This window comes from Pygocentrus nattereri, chromosome 19 (assembly GCF_015220715.1).
Source record: "Pygocentrus nattereri isolate fPygNat1 chromosome 19, fPygNat1.pri, whole genome shotgun sequence".
NCBI classification, from domain to species: domain Eukaryota; kingdom Metazoa; phylum Chordata; class Actinopteri; order Characiformes; family Serrasalmidae; genus Pygocentrus; species Pygocentrus nattereri.
Genome location: NC_051229.1, coordinates 18,502,423 through 18,525,386, shown reverse-complemented (window position 1 = coordinate 18,525,386; position 22,964 = coordinate 18,502,423). Strand labels below are relative to the sequence as shown.

At 38.6% G+C, this 22,964-nt stretch overlaps 1 protein-coding gene across 2 annotated transcripts; it reads left to right on the top strand.

Annotated features, from left to right (window-relative positions):
* Positions 1-1,402: 1,402 nt before the first annotated feature.
* ralbp1 (ralA binding protein 1) lies at positions 1,403-22,542 on the top strand. Of its 2 annotated transcripts, XM_017697215.2 has the most exons (10): positions 1,403-1,509; positions 5,571-5,903; positions 9,169-9,606; positions 10,490-10,839; positions 12,748-12,909; positions 13,966-14,097; positions 14,566-14,676; positions 16,806-16,927; positions 18,173-18,293; positions 20,038-22,542. In XM_017697215.2, exons 2-10 carry the CDS (start codon positions 5,657-5,659, stop codon positions 20,368-20,370), a joined length of 2,016 nt encoding a protein of 671 aa, XP_017552704.1. In that variant the 5' UTR covers positions 1,403-1,509; positions 5,571-5,656; the 3' UTR covers positions 20,371-22,542. The 2 variants fall into 2 exon arrangements, with proteins under 2 accessions (XP_017552704.1, XP_037386957.1); XM_037531060.1 differs by lacking the exons at positions 1,403-1,509; positions 5,571-5,903 and adding an exon at positions 8,976-8,992.
* The last annotated feature ends 422 nt before the right edge of the window (positions 22,543-22,964 follow it).

The window sequence follows — 22,964 nt, the reverse complement described above, 5'->3', positions numbered from 1 at the left end:
ACAGGTCACATTTGTGGCTCAGTGCTTCCATCTGCTGACTATCATAGGGAGAAGAGACTCCACAGGCTTTTGGTTATCTTCGTTTAAGAGCCCATATCAGCACATTTCTTGCTTTTCCTATGAGATCTACTTTTGATGCTTGTTTGATTTGATGGACCAAGAGCCCTGATTTAATTTTACGTGGCTATTTTCAGTGCTTTCTTTATCCCTTTAAAATAAACAGCCTGTTTTTGTCACTGTTCCTTTTAGACTGGTATGTGTAAATATGTTTTCTTCTGATTGGCTGCCCTGTATTGCATATCATTCAAAATACAGGCCATGATTACATGATTATGATTATACTCCTTATAACTTCAGTGTGAATGGGAGAGGCTAACCTGCTTTAAGCTGACTAGGTGGATATAAATAAACATGCTGGTTTTTATGACGACTTCCATATATGGACTGTACAGACGGTATGGATTGAGGAGTGAATGGTACATTTAAAAACTTTAAATATGTCAACTTACTACACAACTTCATTTCCATGATGTGGGCCCTCTGACTTTTTCAGATTATCTGCAGCATTGTTGACAGTGGTGCTAAGAACCACATGTCTTGGGAGTTTAATGTCTCTAAAGGTTCCTTCACATAATGTAATTATAGTAAATGGTTGTGAATGCACTGCCTGATGGCTGAGACACTTTCTTGCGATAGTTTATGATAAAGTTTTGGACAATCCATTTATTTCAAGCTGTTCATGCCTGTGGAGTACATGTAGGTTGTTGTGAGGCAAATTGTCCCCACAGAAAATGTACCTTTTTCAGGTGTATTACTAGTTTGCCATCATCAGCATCACATATAAAAACTCAGAAGATATGTGTAGGTTCTACGCTGGGTTTGGGTGGTAAATAAAAAGGCTGGATTTGTGTGGTAGACACAACCCATTTTACATCAAAACACTCTGAATGACTTTTCACAGATTCCGCTTTAAGTCTGTTTCCAGAAGTGGCTACTACATTTACATTTACATTTACATTTACAGCATTTAGCAGATGCTCTTATCCAGAGCCACTTACAAGAAGTGCTTTGTCTATCTAGAGAAAGTATCTTTGCTAGTTACCAATAGCTTAGAGAAAAAGACCGTCCTGAGCTCAGATACTGCTAGAAACAAAAAGTCACTGTAGATACCGAGAGAAAAAGGAACAGAGTTGAGCACAGAACTCTGTGCCATTCAATGCAATACAATAAAATACAATACAATAAACTACAAACTACAGTGCAAAACAATAATATATAATATATAAGTGCAGCTTATACTACTACTAAAGCAGCTTATACTACTACTAAAGCAGATGGCTAAATCTCTTACTGATCACCGTGAATATCTCGTCGTCTGTGCTGGTGAACCGTCTGCTTGCCTCTGCCTACATCTCCCAGAAGTCTCAGCTCAGCGCTGACTGACGTTCTGGTCGGGCACGTAAACAAGCAACGGGAAGCTGCATCGTGAAACCGTCCCGTCCTGAGCAGGTTGGCTTAAATAATCCTCTTCATTGTGTCTTTGGCAAGACGTTTTACCGGAAAGGTCATTTCGTGTTTTTTATTAGATCACCGTAGCGTCCAGGCTGATTAGAGCCTCAGCCTTGCTCGGAGTTTGTGGCTTATGCTAGCCGGGCTAAGTTAGCCAACTGGTAGCCAGCAGAGAGGAGATAACAAAATCTTTAGCTACGGAAATTAGTTTAAAAATGTCTGTTTGGGATCATGTTAATGACCGCAGAGTTTGGGTTTGGGTTATAGTACGTGTAACTAAGAAGCTGGATAATTAGTTAGCTTGGCTAACGCTACAATCCAAGAAGTGGTCATAAGCCATAACGTTAGCTAAGCGAGCTAAGATTAGCAGGAAAAACCGGCCAGCTAGCAGTTAGCGGCTTCTGGCTGTGATTGACATAACGATAATAAATAAGGCAGTTGCTTTTACAGGTGTTAATATTACATTTGCTACGTTTAATACGTTCTTGAGTGAATTAACGTGGTTTAAACGCGGTCAGTGTCGGTCTGACTGAGTGAGTGAAAAGTTTTATTATAGTGAATGTGAACAGTTGACTAGCTTGTGGTGACATTGACGGGTACAGAACCGCTCACTACCGCTCAGGAGTCGAAATGGAAAATGCTTTCGGAGAAGATGTTTTACAGTGTGTTGTAGTTACCAGCCGTATGTTTTTCAAATGTTCGTTACAAATAATTTAGGTTTTTGAAGAATATTTTTTTCTGTTAATCTCCATTTTGAATCAAGGTTAGAAAACACGGGAAGTTGTGGACGCTTTTAGGACGGCCGTGTTTTGTATACAGCTAGCTTATGTGCGTGTTATTAGCGTGAAGCAACGTGTCATAAAACATTTCACATACAAAATTCTTGCAAAATTGAATGAATTTATATAATTAATAAAACATATTTTGGGTAAAACCAGATATTTTATTCATGTCCCATACCCATGATTTCAGTAACCAAATCAATGGAAAGTTACTGAATTATTAAATTGTCTTTTCAGTTGAATCTGAAACTGTAAATTCAAAACAAATATAAATAAACAGTGATGCTGGTCAGTCATTATTGTATTGGTTTTCTATAGCTATATCTGCCTAACATGTTCATGTCTTTACTGCAACTGACCAAATCACCAGAAATAGTTTTGTTTATGGAATGTATCAGTGGAAACATTGCCAAAGAGCAACTTGACAAAAGCAAAGTTAATGTCATCCAGGCCATTTTATAAACCATAAGCTTGGCTTATTTTTAAAACAATTTCATGTTCTTGTTAAGTTCAAATATATATTACACACTATCAGAGCTGGTGTAATGGGCCATGCTGTTCATCATTTAAACCCAAAAACAGTGAAAATGACCTTACTACAACAGCTTAGAATGTTGTGGCAAAGACATTCATGTCTGATCAAAACTCAGAACATTATACAAACTTAGGAAGCTCATTATTTGCGCTATAGACTCTGTAACTCGTTTTGTTGAGATCCGTTTTATAAAGAATTGACTAAAATGTGGTTCCAGGAATGCCCAGTCACAAGTGAACAGGCCACTTGGGCTAATACAATGTTGTTGTTCTATGAGCATGTTTCTGTAATGCTGAAAGCCTATTTTTCATATCTGATTGTGTGTTCAGACTGGATTAAATATATCCTTAAATATAGATCCATAAATGTAAAAAACACATTATACGCTTACTGAGCAATTTATTATGAACACTTTACTAATACTGCATAGGGCATCTCTTTGCTCTGAAAACAGCCTCAATTCTTTGTGGCATGGATTCCACAAAATTTCCACAAATTTTTCAGCTGCACTTTCATATGGCAAATTTCACATTCTACCACATTCCACTATTTGAGTAACAATACTCAAATAGGTTATGGCATTCAAGCGATGATTGATTTGGTGTTAACAGGCTCAAAGTGTTCCAAGAAAACATTACACCACAATGGATTTATGCCGTTGGCGCTAAATTCTGACTTTGCCTTCTCTGTGCCTCAGCAGAAATCGAAATTCATATACATTTTATCCAAGCTATGTTTTTCCGGTCTTTAGCTATCCAGTTTTGGTGAGTCTGTGCCCAGTGCAGCATCAGCTTTCTGTTCTTAGCTGGCAGAAGTGGAACCTGACATAGTCTTCTGCTGTTGTAGCCCATTCACCTCAAGGTTCACCGTGTTGTCCATTCAGGGGGGCTTTTCTGCTCACCGCTGTTGTACAGAGTAGTTATCTAAGTTACCCTTCTGTCAGTTTGAACCTGTCTGGCCATTCTCTCTCATCAAGAAGGCCTTTTCATCCGCAGAACTGCCACTCAGTAGATGTTTGTTTTTTTTTTGTTTTTGTTTTTTTCTTTATTACAACATTCTGAGTAAACTCTTGGGACTGTTGTGTGTGACAATCCCAGAAGATCAATGGTTATGGAAATACTTAAATCAGCCCATCAAGCACCAACAGTCATGGCACAGTCGTTCACCGTTCAGATGGTTCATGTTAACATTACCTGAAGTCATATAATTGCATGAATGGCTGGGTGTGTGTTTATTCCTGGTAAAGTACTTTTTGTACTTTTATAGACACCTTCTCATCCAACATGTTTTCAGAAGTCAAGCGTATTAATGGGCAGTGTGTCCTTCCTGTAGAAACACCCTCTTCCTGGAAGGCTGCGTGAAAGGGCAATATAATCCGATGTCATTGTTGATTGACAAGTAACCGTTGTGTAAAAGACAATAAGTGTCGTTTTGGTAAACAGAGAGAATTGGACAGACAAGTTTGTTTAAAAAACTGCATTATGTTATTTCTCTCTACTACGCTCTGTAATGCACGGATTCCACTTAATTTACTTGACATGAATGGAATCAAGATGAATGCTGATGTGCTTTGGGACTTCAGCCTGCCTCACAGTGACTCACTGCAGTGGGGGAAAAAACTAGCTAAAATGACTGGAAGTTAGTGTAGAGAGGCTAAGTTACTCTAACCTGAAGAGAAAGTTCCTCTGCTCCTCGTCTATGGCCGGTCTGCAGTGTTTTCCATACAGATTGAGTGAGCCGGTGGTTAGTTCAATTATAAAAAATGCCACTGTAATGACGGAACGGGTGGGCAAGGGGCAATATTATCAAAAATCACAATTTTTAACTAGCAAATATGATGTGATAATTATTTGTAGATATCACCCAGATGTTGGAACATTGCTGTGAGGATTTGACTGAATTCCACTACAACACATCCCAAAGTGAATAGATGAACTTCGGCTCATGTGCAGCTGCTCCAGAATGTTTCATTCTATGACCAGAGCTTTTCTCAAGGCGTCTATACAGTCAGTTGTAAACACATCTTGAGATTATACACAACATGTATGCAGTTGATTGTGTCAGTAATATGTGCACCTTTAAAGAAGCTGAATTCACTAATTAGGAATCCATAAACTTTTGGATGTTTTGTATTGTATAAACCTAATTCAAACAAAACATATCAGACAAATAGAGAAAGTCTAGAGTTATTTTACCTAATGTAGAAATCTCATCAGAATGCTTGGTAAATAGTTTATTTTAGGGATGCATGGTTATGTCAGAATGATATTTATGTATTTATTGTAAAACATCTGCATTTTATTCATTTTACTGCATTTTTAACCCTACAGAAATAGATGTCAAATTCCTCTGTAGTGCTAATTCAAGTAGATGTTGTCCTAATTTCTACGGTGTATGAATGTCTATGTATCGATATCTGTATTGACAGATATGTACATGAAAAATATAAGATTTCAACATAATGGCCCAGAATTGCCAGATTGATGCATCCCTGGTTTTCATTATCTGTGTTCCTTTAATGTGTAAATAGTTCCTTCAGTCAAGTCTGTGTATTTTGTGTTTTTCAAAATAAGAAAACATTAACAAAATAATCAGACGTAGTCATGGAAACAATTCTGTGCATGATTGAACATCACACAGTTAATTATTTCCTAAGCAGTCATAATTTTCTAATTGAATCACTGTGAGGTCATAGATGTTCACCCCTGTTACCCAACAGTCATATAATCATGCTGTCTTTTTAGATGGTATGGAGAGGTGACGTGCCACCAGAGTGCAACCAATAGCAGGGCAGTGTGCTGTGTGGAGCCAGTAGGAACGCAGCAGCGAAATGACGGAGTGCTTCCTGCCTCCCAGTAGCAGCCCTGCAGAGCAGCGGCGGGCGGAGCACCCTGGAGGTGTGCCTCGCACTCCCAGCTCTGAGGAGATCAGCCCCACTAAATTCCCGGGCCTATACCGCACAGGCGAACCCTCGCCCCCCCACGACGGACACCACCATGAGCCCCCTGATGCAGCCTCAGACGACGACAAGGAGCACAGCAAGAAGAAGAACAAGTTCAAGAAGAAGGAGAAACGCAGTAAGCTTGACCCATCTAGAGGCCTTTGCTTTTCTTTTTTGTCGCTTAAGCCCTAGAAGCCAAAGCATGGTGTAATTAGACGTTAATTGTTTTACACTCCAGCGGAGACATTATGTGAGAATTGTGGATTGGATTCTAAACTTTCAGTCCGTATCATGTATGTGTTTAAGTCAAAGAGACGATGTTTCATTATGACTCGAATTTAGAGGTTAATGTTGTGCATGAGGTCCTGTTTTGCAAGAAAATACATCAATTTTTGACACATCAAAACAATGTTATATATCTGATTAAATATAACTAAAAATTATTTAATTACATTTGATTAGTATAACAAAACTACAAATAATACGTTTTTAAAGGGTTGAAGTAGCCAAGCAGTCAACTGTTGCTCCTGCATAAGTAATTTCTAAGGGTTTTAGTCTAATTTTAGCCATTTATACAGTATTTCTGTACTACAGTAAATCAAAAACATTTGTCATTTAATACTGAACTTAAACACGTCAGTAGTCAGCCTTAGCATCTGTATGCCATTTGTTTTAAGCCACACCCACTTTGCATTTGTAATTGAGCAGAACAGAATAGAAAGAAAAGTATGATTGAGGGACCGGTATTAAAATTAAGGTGATTGATATCGAAAGTGACAGGGACGGTCACTTTAAGCTTAAAGGAGTTGTTCAATCAGTAATGCTCTTGCTACTGACAGTGAATAAGAGAATTAGCATAGTGCTAATTGGTGGTTACAAGTTTCACTTTCTTGTTAGTTATATTAGGCTGTCTGGTTGAGCTACTCCAATCTCACGGCCCAGCAGGTTTTATTGTAACATTGGTTACAACATCAAATAGTGTCGTAGTGGAACACTGCTAAAAAATAAGGCCTTTGTCTAATCAGGTAATCTGTTCTGCTTCTAACCAGGAGCTAACAAGCACTACTGTTAAATTTAACTCCTAGAATCTGTCAATACAGAATCCAGAATTATAGAGTTATTACTGAGGTTTTGTTATACTATTTTTAATTATGTAATTATATCATCAGTTGCATAGTTTGTCATGAAATTATGTTAGAATTCTATATTTAAAAAGTGACATTGTTTTGAGAGCTATGAGTCTGCACTGCTGATTTTTGCAGTGTCAAGTAAATGTAAATTATGGAAGGTGTGACTGCACAGTAATAGCATTTTGTCACATTCAAATTGTAATAAAATAGTTCTAGTAGTATGCAACAGTATGGGCGTCCATGGTCAAATGACGTGAGTTACACATCCTCTACAGGGAGCACACCTCTGCACATTTAAATATACAGTTACTGTTAATTTGCTGAATTTAACATATTGGGGAACATAAAATGTGGTCTGTGCAAAACCTATGGCACATTTTATGTTTTTATTCCCCATTATATTAAACTTAAAATGACCAAAAAAGACCATGATTTATTTTTTTCCCTGTAGAGAATGTGTTCTTATTTTCACTCAGAACATGGCATTTGACCAGGGTGTTCAGACTTTTGTATGTGATGGTACGGACACGAATGTGGTATTGATTGAAGGTTTAAAATCAACACTTCCAAAAGGACTTCTCCAGTTGATTCTTTGAGCTAAGAGTGAGAAATAATTAATGGGGAATTCCACCAATTTTTCACAATTTTGACATAATGCAGTAATAAAGAGTTATTCCGTGATATTTGATGTGAAGTGGTTCATTGTAGTGAAACTTAAGTCACTCAGATTTCTTTACAAAGGTGATGAGAGGAACCAGGGGACACAATGTGTACAGCACAAATATAACCATTTTATTTATTATCCAAAACCACTAGTAAACCTACACGTGTCTTTTTTCTATGAGTTTTTCTATATAATGTGCATGATAGTAAAATAGTGGTGCATCTGAAAAATATATTTTCATTAGGGGCTATTTCAAGAATCCGGAGTTTTATTGTCATATGCACAGCAGAAACAGGCAGCTACACTGTACAATGAAATTCTTATTTTGCCGTTCCTCCATTCACCAAATGTAATCTAAATATAATCTTAGAGTAAAAATAAATGTTCTTATATTAGGAAATATAAGAATAACACTAAAAACAATACTACAATAATAGTAAAAAGTACAGTTATATGTGCCAAGTTGAAAGAAAATTAAAGTTACATGTGCGTATGTGCAAGTATGTAGAGTAGCGGTTCATAAAGTGCATGGTTGCAAGTAACAGATGTAAACAGTAGTGTTCTGTGCAAGTAATAGATGGAAACAAGAATAAATTTCGAACAAAGAACATTTTAGCCCAATAACTTATAACAAAATGTTTGTTTAACAATGTCTCAGACACCAGGCAGCATGGTCATAACCATTTCGTGTACTAGCTTTCTGTGAGGGACCTTTTAGAGGCAACTCTTTAGACGTCTGGTTCCTATCACCACCACTGTGAACCGTTCTGACCAGTTTGATCAGTATCTCTAGAACAGATAATTTCTCATCAAACATCTTCATATTTAATATTAATATTTAATATAAAATTACGTTTTGACTGGCAGTAACTACTAAGGGATTACTTTTAAGGATTAATTGAATAAGGACATTGCTTTAATGTTATGCATTGCATACTGGCCAACTGTGTCAGCTTTTACCCTGCATCCCTGCAGCTCCTGAGATTGAAACTATTTTCCACCCAGCAGCTATATTTAGCTGACCTATAGCGGGCAAGCAGGAAGTGATGGACAGTTTGAGGACACACCCTGTCCGTCCCTGTCCTCTGTAGGTGTGCCATAGTGGCAAAACAATATCTCTGCCTTAGCCCAGGGCTCTCCGGGGAAGAAGTGTTTATGATCACTAGCTGATGGGCTTTGGAGCTGCGTTACTGAGCCGCTGGTTGCTGTTATGAGCTCAGTTAGTGAGAGCACACTCCGCAAAGTAGGTGTCAAGGCTCTAAAGATGGAGAGCTAAAAAGGGAGCTTGTACAATAGCTGCACAGGGAATAGTACTAAATTGTGAGCTGACCTCTTTTGAGCAGTTTTGCTATCTCTCTCTGTCTCTGCTTTCTCGCTTTTTTTTTCCAATCTTGCCTAACCTTGAGGTAGATTGGCTGGAGGAGTGAGGGGGTAGGACGGGTTATTTCTTACAGATTTGCGGTCTTCTTGAATGCTTTCTTTCAGTGTCAGCTCTGAAGAAGAGGATGTGAGTTCTCTTCCTATGTTCCATTTGTCTTTTATCTTTTCTCTCTTTCTCTTTCCTTCTCTGTGTATCTCTCCCTCTATTTCTCTTTCTCTTTGATTAGCTGAGGGCTACGCTGCCTTCCAGGAGGACAGTTCGGCCGATGAGGCGGAGAGCCCGTCCAAGATGAAGCGCTCCAAAGGCATTCATGTCTTCAAGAAGCCCAGCTTCTCCAAGAAAAAAGAGAAAGACTTCAAAGTGAAGGAGAAAGTGCCCAAAGAGGAGAAAGCCAAGGACAAAAAGTCCAAGGACCTGACTGCGGCAGATGTGGTCAAACAGTGGAAGGAGAAAAAGAAGAAGAAGAAGCCCAGCACCACTGAACAGGAGCCTGTCGCTGTGGAGACACCAGCCACAATCAGGCCAATATTTGGGGCGCCGTTGGCCGAAGCGGTCAGGAGGACGGCTCTGTATGATGGGATCCAACTGCCAGCTATTTTCCGCGAGTGCGTGGACTACATTGAGAGCTACGGAATGAAATGTGAAGGAATCTACCGTGTTTCCGGTAGGATGCTGTATGCCTTCTTTTGCAATGTTTTTATATTTGTAATACTTTAATGAATTTAAGAATAACCTCTTAAAGCCCATGGGTCAGTTTCGCTCAAACTAAGTCTAATGCTTGAAGAAATGGAGAAATGTCATTTACATTGCAATTTAGTCCAAGGCTTAGATCGTATATACAAAATCTGTATCTGTATAATGCAGCCCCACTTTAGTCCCTTAGTTCCATAATTACATAATTTGCATATTGGTTTCATAGTAGTTAGTAAATAATAATAAGTCTTAAGAGTTAAAAAGACTAGGGTTCAATGAGTTACATGTGCAGGGAGGTTTGTTTTTAATCATAATAGTATTTGGCTACCCCATTTTTTCTTTAGCCTAATCCTGTTCCAGGAAATCAGTTGTAGAGTTTAGTTCCAGTCCTAAAATAACACCCTGCTTCTAATGTTCCTTAAGCAATGGCTCAGCCAAAAAATCAGGTTTACACAATGTACAAGTTCTAAATTACCCACAGATGTAGTTGTGGTTACACCCAGATGTATTTGTCTTTTTTTTAGATAACAGTATGTTATACAGTGTCAGAAAGCACATAAGCAAATCTGTTGTAGATTACTTAAAAACTGTATACAATTTGAGGCAAGCGTGTGATATTTGATCTTTGTTACGTTAGATTCATAGATCTAGTGCAATACTATAGTAGCGAAATTCAGACACCCATTGTGTCTTGGCTGACCAGTGACATCTGAGATAAGGATAAAACTGTGCAAATAAAATTTTTGGCCAAACCATCACTTTAAGTTAACCAGATCAGGTACATTCAAGATGAAAGCTTCTGGGACATGCATCTACACAAGCAGGGTTGCCCACTCTTCTTTGTCGCTCTGCAGGAATGAAGTCTAAGGTGGACGAGCTAAAGGCAGCATATGACCGCGAGGAGTGTCCATGCCTGGAGGAGTATGATCCACACACTGTGGCCAGTCTGCTGAAACAGTACCTGCGTGAACTTCCTGACAACCTGCTGGGCCGCGAGTTGGCCCTGCGCTTTGAGGAGGCATGCGGGCGGCCGAGTGAAGCTGAGAAGCTGCAGGAGTTCCAGCGGCTGCTGGCAGAGGTGCCGGCTGGCAGCAGACTGCTTTTGGCCTGGCTCATCACCCACATGGACCATGTGATTGCCCGTGAAGCTGACACCAAGATGAACATCCAGAACATCTCTATTGTTCTCAATCCCACCGTGCAGGTAAGACGTCTTCTCACACTGCACTTGAAGTGCCTTGCAAATGTAACTGTGTAACAGTGATAGCGTGCTTAATCATTTAGGCTGCAGTTTCTACTGTTTCATTATCATGAAATAAATTGATTTAATTATGCTTTGTGAGCTAATCAAAGATATTGTCACTATAATACTTAGCAACTACATATTTCATTACAAAACGGTGCATACTTTGGCCTCTTTAATTGGAGTTGCAGTACAACATTAACAAATGTTAAATCAAAATCACTTGACTCAAATCAAACGACTTGATAATACTTTTCTTTTTAAAGTGGCACCACTGGCTATTTTTCCATTTCAACTTAACATGTCAGAAAAATTAAATATTTTTACCTATCATGTATGCATTGTGATATTTTTGCCATGTTGCCCACACTTGACTGCTACTACTGGCTATTAATAGTGATACCTCATGAAAACTCTGTGGGGACAGTTGGGGTGGTCTTATTTATGTAGTGCTCATTGGTACCTCCCTGGTATTCATACCTTAATAGCAGCAACATAGTACTGAGCATTTATACTTTACATCTAAATTTTCTTAAGTTGCTTGACAATGTAGAGACCAAGGACCGTAGTATAAAAATATTATAAAAGGAAATCATCCTTCAGTTAGAGGTTTAGGTCTGTGGCCATTGCAAAAAAAATCTTCCCAAGTACAAGAACAACTTCTGTTTTAAACTGTGTATTCTTCTAGAGTTACACCGATAGCATAGTGGTATTAGCCACTGAATGATTGTAATATCTAGTAAACGCTAATACTCGCATGTGTAAACACAAATGACCTAACAACTAATCATCAAACTGGACTTGATAGTTTAGTATTCCCTAACTTGAAATAGGATGTTTAAAATAAGATATAATTCCTAAAGTAAGATAGAATTTGTGTCTGTAATATGAATTTGTGAAAAATCGTATCTTGAACTGGTTGGATCTTAAAGGAATAGTTCAGTGAAAAATGTAAATATTCAAAAATGTATTTATTCAATCAATCAGATACTTGTTTCAAGTCCAAATTTTGCTTCCTTAATTTAGATCTGAAGCTACAAGGCTAACATTGCTAACACCAAAACTCAGTAGTCACCCAACTAGCCTGAATAGTTTGTGTAAAAATATGTGACCAAAACTTCTCTCAATCTGCATCGAGGTTTTCATTAAGGGTGTGCTGATTTGTCGATGTAGTTTAGGACACAGTATAACTTACTGCTGATCTAGAATCAGTATTTGTATGACTATAATAAGTACAGATAAGTCAGCAAGTCTGCACAGTATGAGCACAGTATGACTTACTGTAAACTATAAAAATGAATGAAACAAAACTGTAGGCAGCCATTTCAGACAACACGTAAGTTGGTATTCACATAGCAGGAGCGATCTTGGATCAAATTTCTTCATATTTATTATGGTGATTGTCATAAATGTATGGTTGTAGATCATACTGTGTCCTAAACCACCTCAGTAAGTCTGCACAATCATAATAAAGATGTGGATCCAGTGTGAGTGAGGTGAAAGAAGTTTTGGTGATATAGTTTAATAGAAGTGATTTGGGCTATTTGGGTGGTTGTGGTTGTAGTGTTTGTTTGTTAGTAATGTTAGCATCATAACTCCAGATCTAAACTAAAGAAGCTACGTTTGGACACTGAACATCTCTTGGCTCACGGACGACATATATAAGTATTTGTGTAAATTAGTGAATGTTAGATTTTAAAAAAAAAACTAAATCATCCTTTAACTGTTCAGTGAATCACCAGTTGTTTGTAAATAAAAAGTTGTATACCTGCTGCATTTAATTCACTGTACACTGTCATATGAACTTTGTGTTGCTGTGGGCTTTTCGTGCTCAGTTCTCTTGGCTCTGTCCTTCCCACCCGTGTGCAGATTGGGAACCGGGTGCTTTATGTGTTTTTCACCCACGTTCGGGAGCTATTTGGTGACGTGGTTCTGAAGCCAGTGGTGCGTCCCCTGCGCTGGTCCAACATGGCCACAATGCCAGCCTTGCCTGAGACCCAGGAGAGTATTAAAGAGGAGATACGGCGACAGGTACAGCTGTGCTATAAAAACATGTTGCTTACCCAGTTGTTCAGACACCCCTAACCTAGTACAGCCACAGCTGGTGACTTCTGTGACACAAACATATTTTCCTTAACATAGTCTTTATTTAGTGCAGCAATAACCGAGACACTTGGTTCTCTCAGTTACACTGTACACATCAAACCCAATGGGGTATTTAGAGTGAAAACATTAGCCCCGCCTCACCAGGAAAGAAAAGTGAAGTTTATTTTTGAATCATCACATTTGCATGCTTATATAAGGAAGTTGTGGGGTTTTGGTTAGGGCCAAAACCTGATCTCAGGGAGAGCTATGATAGTCAAACAAGGTTGAATGGTTGGTTCATTAGATTCTTTGTTCAACATACTATGCAAAAAAGGTGAGTGGTGACTGTAGAACAGGAGCGTAAACCTGCTAAAGCATTGTACTGAACTGTTCAATGCCCCCATTGTCCCACATAGAGGCAGTGTTGGGAAATTTGAGGAGAGATACTCTGCAGAAGTCCGAGACCACCCTTTCTTTCATTTAGTTTCTAGTCAAAATGGTCATTATGTACAAGTTATTCATTGTTTAGTGTCAGAAAAAAGCAGGAATCAGAACATTTAACAATTTAACAGAACATTACACAAAAGCCTCCACCACTAAGTATATCAAATCTGTTAGTTATTTAGTTTGACCGCTCTTTACCTTTATGCACTCTACTGACACTTTAACTCTTCCATCCTTCCATCTATCTTAAAACCAACCAGTTATAGCCATACAAAAACTGCTTCCAACAGAGTCACTGACATTGTTACCATTAAAACACACTAGTATTCACTCAGTCTACTACCCAAACACACCTTAGCTGCCTTTGTATTTCTTTCTCTAAAATGACTAAGTGAGAGTTCCTAGGAGATTAGATGTAAGAACGTAAGGTCAATAATGATAACCCTGCTTCAGATTTAGTCTTTTATTCATAGTGAAGGTTGCTGGTGTGGTTGTTGCTATACTGAAGCAGTATATGTCAGGGCACATGTACATGTGTATGTTTGTGTACTTCTGCAGGAATTCCTGCTGAATTGCCTCCACAGAGACTTGCAGGCAGGGATAAAGGACCTGTCTAAAGAGGAGCGCCTGTGGGAGGTGCAACGTATCCTCACTGCTCTCAAACGCAAACTCCGTGAGGCCAAGAGACAGGCAAGATTATTCACATACTACCTCCACTTCACAGCAATGCTGCCTAGTAATAATGTTTGTTTATATAGTACCTTATATACATTAAGGTAGTGCATAAATGCAGCTTAAAATGCTTTACGATACGAATAAAAACAAAAATAAACAAATTATAAATAGCGAAAAGAAGTCCTAATACAGGCGATACATTGAGGACAGGATGACGCTTGGGGCATCAGATGGATCATAGGAACACACAGCATTTGAGCAGCTGGGCTTCAGCCTGACTATTAATACACTGTTGCTACCTACTGGATATATTTTGAAGTGCAGCAACAAGCATGCACAAAACTATGGTTAATTATGAAACACACTTTTTGAGAATAAATGTTTAAGTACTTGTTCAGAAGCATTAACCAGTATTTAAAGCCTGTAAAATGCTGCTTGGACCAGTCCTAAAATGTGAATATCTCCTCATGATTTGATGTGCAGGAGTGTGAGAGTAAGATAGCACAAGAGATCGCCAGCCTGTCTAAAGAGGATGTGTCCAAAGAGGAGATGTCTGAGAATGAAGAAGAGGTGCTTAACATCCTCCTGGCTCAGGTGAGACTGAAGAGATGTGCTGCATTTATTGACAAAGGTTTCATTTCCTGTTTGCAAGGACACAGTTTAGTAGTTGGGTTTGGTTAGTCATTTAAGCCCGATTCGCTCTTGGGGTAATTTCCTCTTTTACATGGGCTACTCAGGCACTTTATTTTCATCTGGCCATGTCCGTGTTTTTCTCTCTTCTCTCCTGAAAATTACAGACCGAATTGCTTGCAGTTCTTCACCAAACTCAGCAGTGGTTTGATAATTTTAGCCTCATCTCTATCATTTTTCAGACATCATATAAACAATTTATGACCTCAGCTACTCATATTCAGCCTAACATGCAAATCTGTTTTTAACACTTTGCGCAACACAAAACGATGGATGCTTTGGAAGAGAGTAGTAGCAGTAGTAGAAAGAAAATAAAGTCAGAAAAGCTTCCACAAGCTGAATAAATTATAATTATAATGGCAGCTACAGGTATCAAGCAATACTTTATGTTCACATATGCACAACACGAACAACTTTTAGCTTTCTAGAAATTTTGACAACCCTGACCATATGTGGTGCAAACATCTGGATTTGAAGAAAATTCATCCCACTAGAAACTTGCTCATCCTGCAGTAAGTTAATTGCCCTAACATTAAAACCCTTAAAGTTCTTGCACTGAAATTACTAGAACAGTGCCATATTTAAGTGAGTTCTCTGTAGAATGTGTTCGTAGCACGCTCTGTACTACTCCAGGCTCAAGCAGGATGCTGGAGGAAGGGTTTATCATTGCAGCAGCCATTATTCTCTAATTTTCACACCACACAAGACGAACAAAGCAAACCAAACCAAAACTTATGCTAGCCAGTTTTCAGTGGCTTCAGCACTAGACTTTTCACTCCTTTTCTCCAAACTTAGCTTTTTATCTCTTCAGTTTTTTCTTCTGCTGCTGCTCCTCGTCCCTTTCTGTCTCACTGTTCCCACTCCACTCTTTTTAAAAAATAGTTTACACACAAAGATTTGTAACAGGCAGTGGTACATTTTGCTAGATGGCAGTGGTGTAATTATCTTCAGCTATTAGACTCGTCCACTGCCAAGTTAACAAGTAGTGTAAGGGCTCTCCGCCAACAATAGCATTAGCAAACCCAGCTAACTAGTAACGCTACCACAGATGGCTGAATCCAAAAGACTTAGACTGGTGTTCTAACAATTTGTCCTATCTATTGAGGAGCATGCCAATCTCATTACTGTATTGTAGTAACTTGTGTTTTTAATCGTAGTTCAGCCTTACTTCAAATCTGTCATGCAGTCTTTTGTATTGTCCAGCTTAATATTACTACTTACCCCCTGATAAGGTGATTTAGGCTATCAGAACATCCTACTACTTCTTTTAATGATGGTAACATTTTCTGATAAGTAGATTTAGACCAGGCTGATGGCAGCCACTTATTTGCCAGCTTCTTATTCAAATTTTTCCATTCCACCTGGTGCAGTAGTTGCATTCTGGCACCTAAGATGTTAAAGGCATAATTACCCTGCACCATGTCAGGTGGAACGGGAAAATTCGAACAAGAAGCTGTCGAAGAGGAAGCTGACTTAAGCTAAGCTGACAACACATCGCTGACATCGTTGTTCCTAAGTTGTACAAGGAGGAATTTAGAATGCACAACTAGTAAACCTTTTCTTTTACTCAGATTTTATACAAATGGTGGTGTGTTTTCTTTTTAATACAGTGACCGCTTTCCTAAAAAAAAAAACCTCAGTATATCACTGTGGCTTGCTCCCACCCCCGGGCCCCGACAGTGACGGCCGTGAGAGCCAGCAGGAAGGCTGGGCCCACACACCCAGTGGTGATGAACCTCGGTGAGGACAGCAGGGACAGAGTGTGGAGGGCCCGGGTGGCAGGCGCATGCTGCAATCACCTTGCTTACATTATCGCAGTGTATTGCAATATATTAGATCCTAACCCCTGTTTCATGATATGTATAGTATTGCCAGGTTCTTGCCAATACACAGCCCTACTGTTTACATCATTGATTGGTACAGTTGCTCTTGCATAATGTAGTAATAAAAAAAATCTGAGGTTCAAATTTGTTTTTTCTTGCTAAACTGTAAGACAGACAGAACTGTTAAAGTGTCTTTTGGACCCCCTGCAGGAGAACGAGATATTGACGGAGCAAGAAGAGCTGATCTCCCTTGAGCAGGTCTTGCGCAGGCAAATTGCCACAGAGAAGGAGGAGATTGAACGGTTGCGTGCTGAAATTGCTGACATACAGAGGTAAAAGTTCAGAAGACAGCTTTAAGCAGGGACAACACCACAGACATTTAAACCTCTTCCTCCACACCTTCAGTATGTGGAAACTAAAGGTTTTGATTGTGATTAAGGCTGTGTTAACCCAGCCCAGCATGATGGCGATTGAAATAGTAGTAAAAAGCTGAAAAATTTTAAAATATGCTGATCATATAGATGACTTGTAGTTTCACATGGAGCTTATTTTATGATTTGCTTACAGTCATTGCCTTAGTAAGCTACTAAATGGGGCAGTTGTGGGCTGGAGGTTAGGGATCCAGCCTCGTGACCGGAAGGTCACCGGTTCGATCCCCAGAGCCGACAGCACATGACTGAGGTGTCCTTGAGCAAGACACCTAACCCCCAACTGCTCCCTGGGCGCTGCGGATTGGGCTGCCCACCGCTTCGGGCAAGTGTGCTCACTGCCCACTAGTGTGTGTATGCGCTCACTAGTGTGTATGTGATGTTTCACTTCACAGATGGGTTAAATGCAGAGGTGAAATTTCCCCGTTGTGGGACTGATAAGGGTCACCTAAAAGTTTAAAAGTTAAAGTTAAAGCTCAGTGATTAATTTTTAACTTATAAGTCTAAAATCAAAGACGTGACCCATCAAAATATTTTTAGGATAACAGATAGTTCTAGATCTGCTTTGTTCAAAGCCGTTGTACAGCACTTGATATACACACACTTGAGTCCACACACCAACTGAATTTGGTACTAATGCAATGAGATATCAAAAGTGTTCCTTGTATGGACTGTGGAATGTAGCACTGATAGTTGGGGCCAGACATCAGCAGGAACATGAAGTAAACAGCCCAAAACCTGTATATGTACAAGTATGCAATTCAAAAACATTCAACTTGAATGATTACTCAAATAGAAGCTGTTGTTTATTGGAAATTAAATCAAATTAAATTCATGTAGCTTTGGTCAAATAATTTTGTCAGTATGCCCCTATTGTGTACTGTTATTCTGATACATGTTGTTGTTAAATGTATTGATGAGGACCCCTTAAACTCGTAAATACAGCCTTGATTGTGAAGCTCTTCACAATAACATTATAGTGTTTTGTGATTTGTGTGGTAGGAAGGTGAGCCACAGGTGTTACCATTTAGCCAAATTCTTGTTGTGAAAAGCATGCCACTGACTGTGGTATTTCCTCTGGAAAACTGATAACAGCAGCAAAACAATTATGCTGCACATCTAACCAGTATTTCTTTCACATGTACACAGCCGGCAGCAGGGCCGGAGTGAGACGGAGGAGTACTCGTCTGACAGTGAGAGCGAGAGTGAAGATGAGGAGGAGTTGCAGATGATCCTGGAGGATCTACAGAAGCAGAACGAAGAGCTGGAGGTGAGGGGGGGAGAGTCAGTCATGGAAAATAAGGGCTTACAAGGGGGGAAGGAATGGAGAGAGGTGGGTTTAAGTTAGGGGTTGGCAACATACGGCTCTTTTACTGTCCTGTTGTGGCTCCACAGCAAAATTTAATTTTTAGATAAAAATAAAATAATCCTCCTTTGCAGTAGAATAAAGCTCTGTTTAAACCATAAATGGTCTTAAACACTGGAGTTAATATATATCTGCTAAGTCACAAACCTTTCACCCTGAAGGTTGCACAGACTGCGGTTATATAGCAACACAGACAACAGTCTCTCCTAGCTAGTGGCTAATGAAACAGCAAAGAGAGAGATTTAAGATGATCATCATTAACTTGGAGACAAATGGACATATTCCCATTTATAAGCACTCAGATGATTTCCTGATACATTTAATCTGCAATGAGAAACTGTCAAACACTAAAAAGATTCAAAGCTTAAGTCACCTTCTTATTCGCCAGCTTCTTGTTAGAATTATCCTGTTCCACCTTAAATGGTGCGGCAGTTACATTCTGGCACCATGGGTACCATTTAAGGTGGAACGGGAAAATTCAAACAAGAAGCTGGTGAACGAGAAGCTGACTTAAGCCATTTTAACAAGCTGAAAGAGAGATTTTTACAAAAAAAAATTCTATTTTTGTTTATTTTTTCCAGTTTTAGGTCATTCATTGTTAATAAACTAGGGCCTGTCTTACAAAGCATGTTCCACTTGGACAGTATTTTTCAAATAAGAGTGAAGAAATCATACAACAACACTGCCATCATGTTGGTCCATATTGGAAAAATAATATATTCTTTATATCCATGCAGCGTTATTTGTTTCCTCTACTGGAAAACATTTTTTCCACATGATTGATACCACATAGAAAAAAAAATTGAGGTCTCCATCTCCATTAAAAGGCTCTCCCTGATTGTTCAGAAGCTCGTTGTTTAAGGCTGTCACTCAAACATAAGATGCAGTGGAGCTACTTTGAGAAAGAAAATCCAGGATTACATTGAATTAAGCTTAAAGTTAGCTGGCCCAGCATAAAGTCCTGCCTCATGAGACCATGAGGCTCAGGCCCAAGATCTCAGGTATCGAGTTGGTAGACAGTGCAACATCAAACAATAACATATTTAATCTAAAACGGACTAAAGCAAAATGTAGGCCACTATTGTTTAACAAGAAGCAAACTTATGACACAAAACATTTCAGAGATAATTACATTTGGTGTACGTTAATTTTTTTTTTTCATGGACCATCAGTTTAAAGTTCATGATATCATTGCAACCTAATTCAACTAAATAAGTTTTCAAAAATTCTACATAATCCAATGGATGAGATGTAAACTTACCCACTCAAATTTCTTTACATTGTCTACAAGAATATAGCTCTTTTATATACTAATCAAATTGACCAGTAAACCCACACGTCTTCTTTTTTTTTATGAGATGTTAAAGATAAAATAGTAGTAAATCTGGGGGGCCATCTGGGGACCTTTTTTTTTTTTTCTTACAGCACCTGCCATGTACCTCAACACCATGAATGGATTTAAAAATACATTTTAGGCCAAAATCTTATTACAAAACTTTTGGTAAACAATGTCTCAAGCATCATGTTCATTTCCGTTTCATGTAATAACTTTCTGTGATGTAGCTTTTAAAGGAATGAACTACCACTGCTACTACTTCTCTACTACTACTACTGCTGAAGCATTTGTGTTTGTGATTTCTCTTTGCAGAACAAGAACACCCACCTGAACCAGGCCATCCACGAGGAGCAGGAAGCCATCTTGGAACTCCGCGTTCAGCTCCGTCTACTTCAGAGCCAAAAGCTGCAGCAGGAGCTCACGGCTCCTCCCACAACAGAACAGGCACCGCCAATGCAGCCCAGCCCAGAGGAACGATCCAGAGGTGATGAGCCAATCAAACGCAATGCTTCCGTGGCCATAGCAACGCCAGGAGATGCCACAGTTGCTGCTTCTGCAGCAACAGCCAATGGAAAGCCTGGAAAGGACAATTTAAAACCCTCACCTAGCAAAACATATGCGGTCAGTCAAAATCCACCTCTCTAGATCAAACGCCTCAGTGGTTTCACACACTGGTGTGACATTAGGGGTGAGCATCACCCTAGCATCACTCATAGGCCTCAGATAAGGTTTGCTGAAGCTGAACTGAATGTTGTTTCCACATTGGGACCACAATTAGGTGGGTAAGATTGGGGAGTTGGTTTAAAAATCATTTAAGAAGGCAAAGTGATTAGAAGGTGAGTGGCCAATCAGCAGCTGGTGAGTAGGGGTGCCTTTTCTTGTTTTTGTTTTTGGGAGTCATCATGTCCTAAATCATCTTAGTCATTCTATATTTTTAATTTAATCCAAGATAAGAAGTTTAGCCAAAAAGAAAGTTGCTTTACCAACAGATTTTGCCCTTGCCCTAAACCTCACCCTTAGTTTCCTGTCTCAAGACAACCAGGGAAATCATTTCCACCAGTCTTCAAATAATCATGAATCAATTTAACAGGTTATTTTTAAGAAATAAATATATTGTTTGAATGGGATGAGAAATATATTGGTCTGTTAACTTCTTTTTTTGGGTCACCCTAGCTCTTTTTAGTGAACTGAAGGGGTGTGTGTGTGTGTGTGTGTGTGTGTGTGTGTAAGTGTGTGTGTAAGAGAGCGATGAAACACTGTGCCATATGAGAGTGAGTGTAACCATATGCATAAGTTTTTCATTGAAGAAACTGTTAAGACAAACGTTAAGATGCACCTATATTATATATTTACTGAAATAAATTACAGAGGATTATTTGTGTTAAGTATGACATTTATTTGGTCATATACAGGACTGTGTAAAAGAACCCACCTTCATTTATTTAATTTCCAGTCAAAATGGCCATTAACTACAAGTGCTTCATTTTTCAAGAGAGACTTCTGAAAAGATTAGTTATAAGATAATCTACTTGCAAAAGGAAGGAGAAAGTTGAAGTGAAAAAAGAGGAAGGCAAAACTTGATTAAAAGATGAGATGAACAACCATGCAAGAGCTGGTAGACCGCCAAAACCATCACCATCAGATAAACAGCACTTAAAGCCCTCATCTTCGAGCGAGAGGAGAAAATCAAGCTCCACTCTTGCTCCAGATCTGAAAAAAATCCACTGTGAAAAGACAGCTCAGCACTGTGAGTCTGAAGGAAGCTGTCAAGAAACTCTTACTGAGAAATGGAAATTTAGTAGTACACATTTAGTACTAAAAATGGTTATATTTATAATTTATGTTTTCTGCTTTTTGCCTGATCCTGATGGAAATTGGGTGAGTGAAAGGTGGTCTCTGACTTATATATGTGTGTGTGTTCTATCTGCACGGGAAAAAGTGCAAATGCAGAAGCATATAATGTTTTATGTTCAGTTAATAAACAGTTGACATGATGTAGAATTGGTAACACTTTTTGGAGGGTTTTCTTATGTAGCTTTGTTTAAGTTCTAGTATTTCAGCTATAACAACTATACTAGCTATGTTTTGAAGCACAAACAGCATTTTTGACAGACAATGGAAAGCTTTATGTTGCTGAATGGTGAAAAATGGTGTGAAGTTGTGCCACAGTGTGTTTATAAAGTCTGAAAAGTCCATAGTAGTGCTATTGTTTTTAAAATGACTGTATAACTCCAAATTGTTACCAATACTACATGTACCAAGGTCATGACATCAAATTAAAATACAGGATGAGTACAGCCCTGTTATGTTATATTAATTGTTTAATTCTGAAGTTTTTTTCCCATAAATAAATATTACTTATTGTATTGCTTTATTTTGTTATTGCCTTGCAAGAAGAATCACCCAAAAACGTTTCACTGGAACACTGAGAATATTGTCTTTCTCTCTAAAATGTCATGTCTGCTTAGCCCTTTATGTCCCTTTATCTTTGTGATCACCCCCCCTCCCCTTTTTCTTGATTGTTCTCAGGCTGTCAGTGGAGATGTATAAATCCACTCATGAATACTGCTGACTGTCAACTCCATTGTGTAGGAAAGTTCTTTTTAAAAAGTCTCTTCTAATACGACTTATTGCAAAGACAAATCCACTCATTTTAAAATTATTTTCATGCTGTTCATATGGCTTTTTGTAGCTCTTTGTCATTGCTAGCAGAATGTTGCTGTACAAAGTAATAAAGTGTCTGGAAATGAACTTTAGTATGAATACAGTGTAATGAATACAGAATGTATTGAATAATAAATACAGTAGATTCTGGTATCAGATGTAGTATAGTGATTTGGATATGAAATCAGTTTCCCACATTTATTATATTTTACTTAATGTACACTGCTATATGGATGTCGATCGCATGATTTGTGAAGAAAAATGCATCAAACAGTGCCACAGTTTCCATACAGAAGTCTGATATATGGCAGTATTTGCAGTTCAAATATATGGGCATGTATGTGACATATATGCCAACAACAGGCCATTTTCAAATACGGAGCATATATTTCAGCCATATATCTCCATATATATGTGTGTATATATATATATATATATATATATATATATGATTGAAAACATTAATATATGGAAGGCATATATTATATGTACTAGCTGCATGTTATAAGGTTTTTATGCATCTTCTGTTTCTTCCACACTCGTCCTAATGAACTGAACATTTGTATACTAGCTAC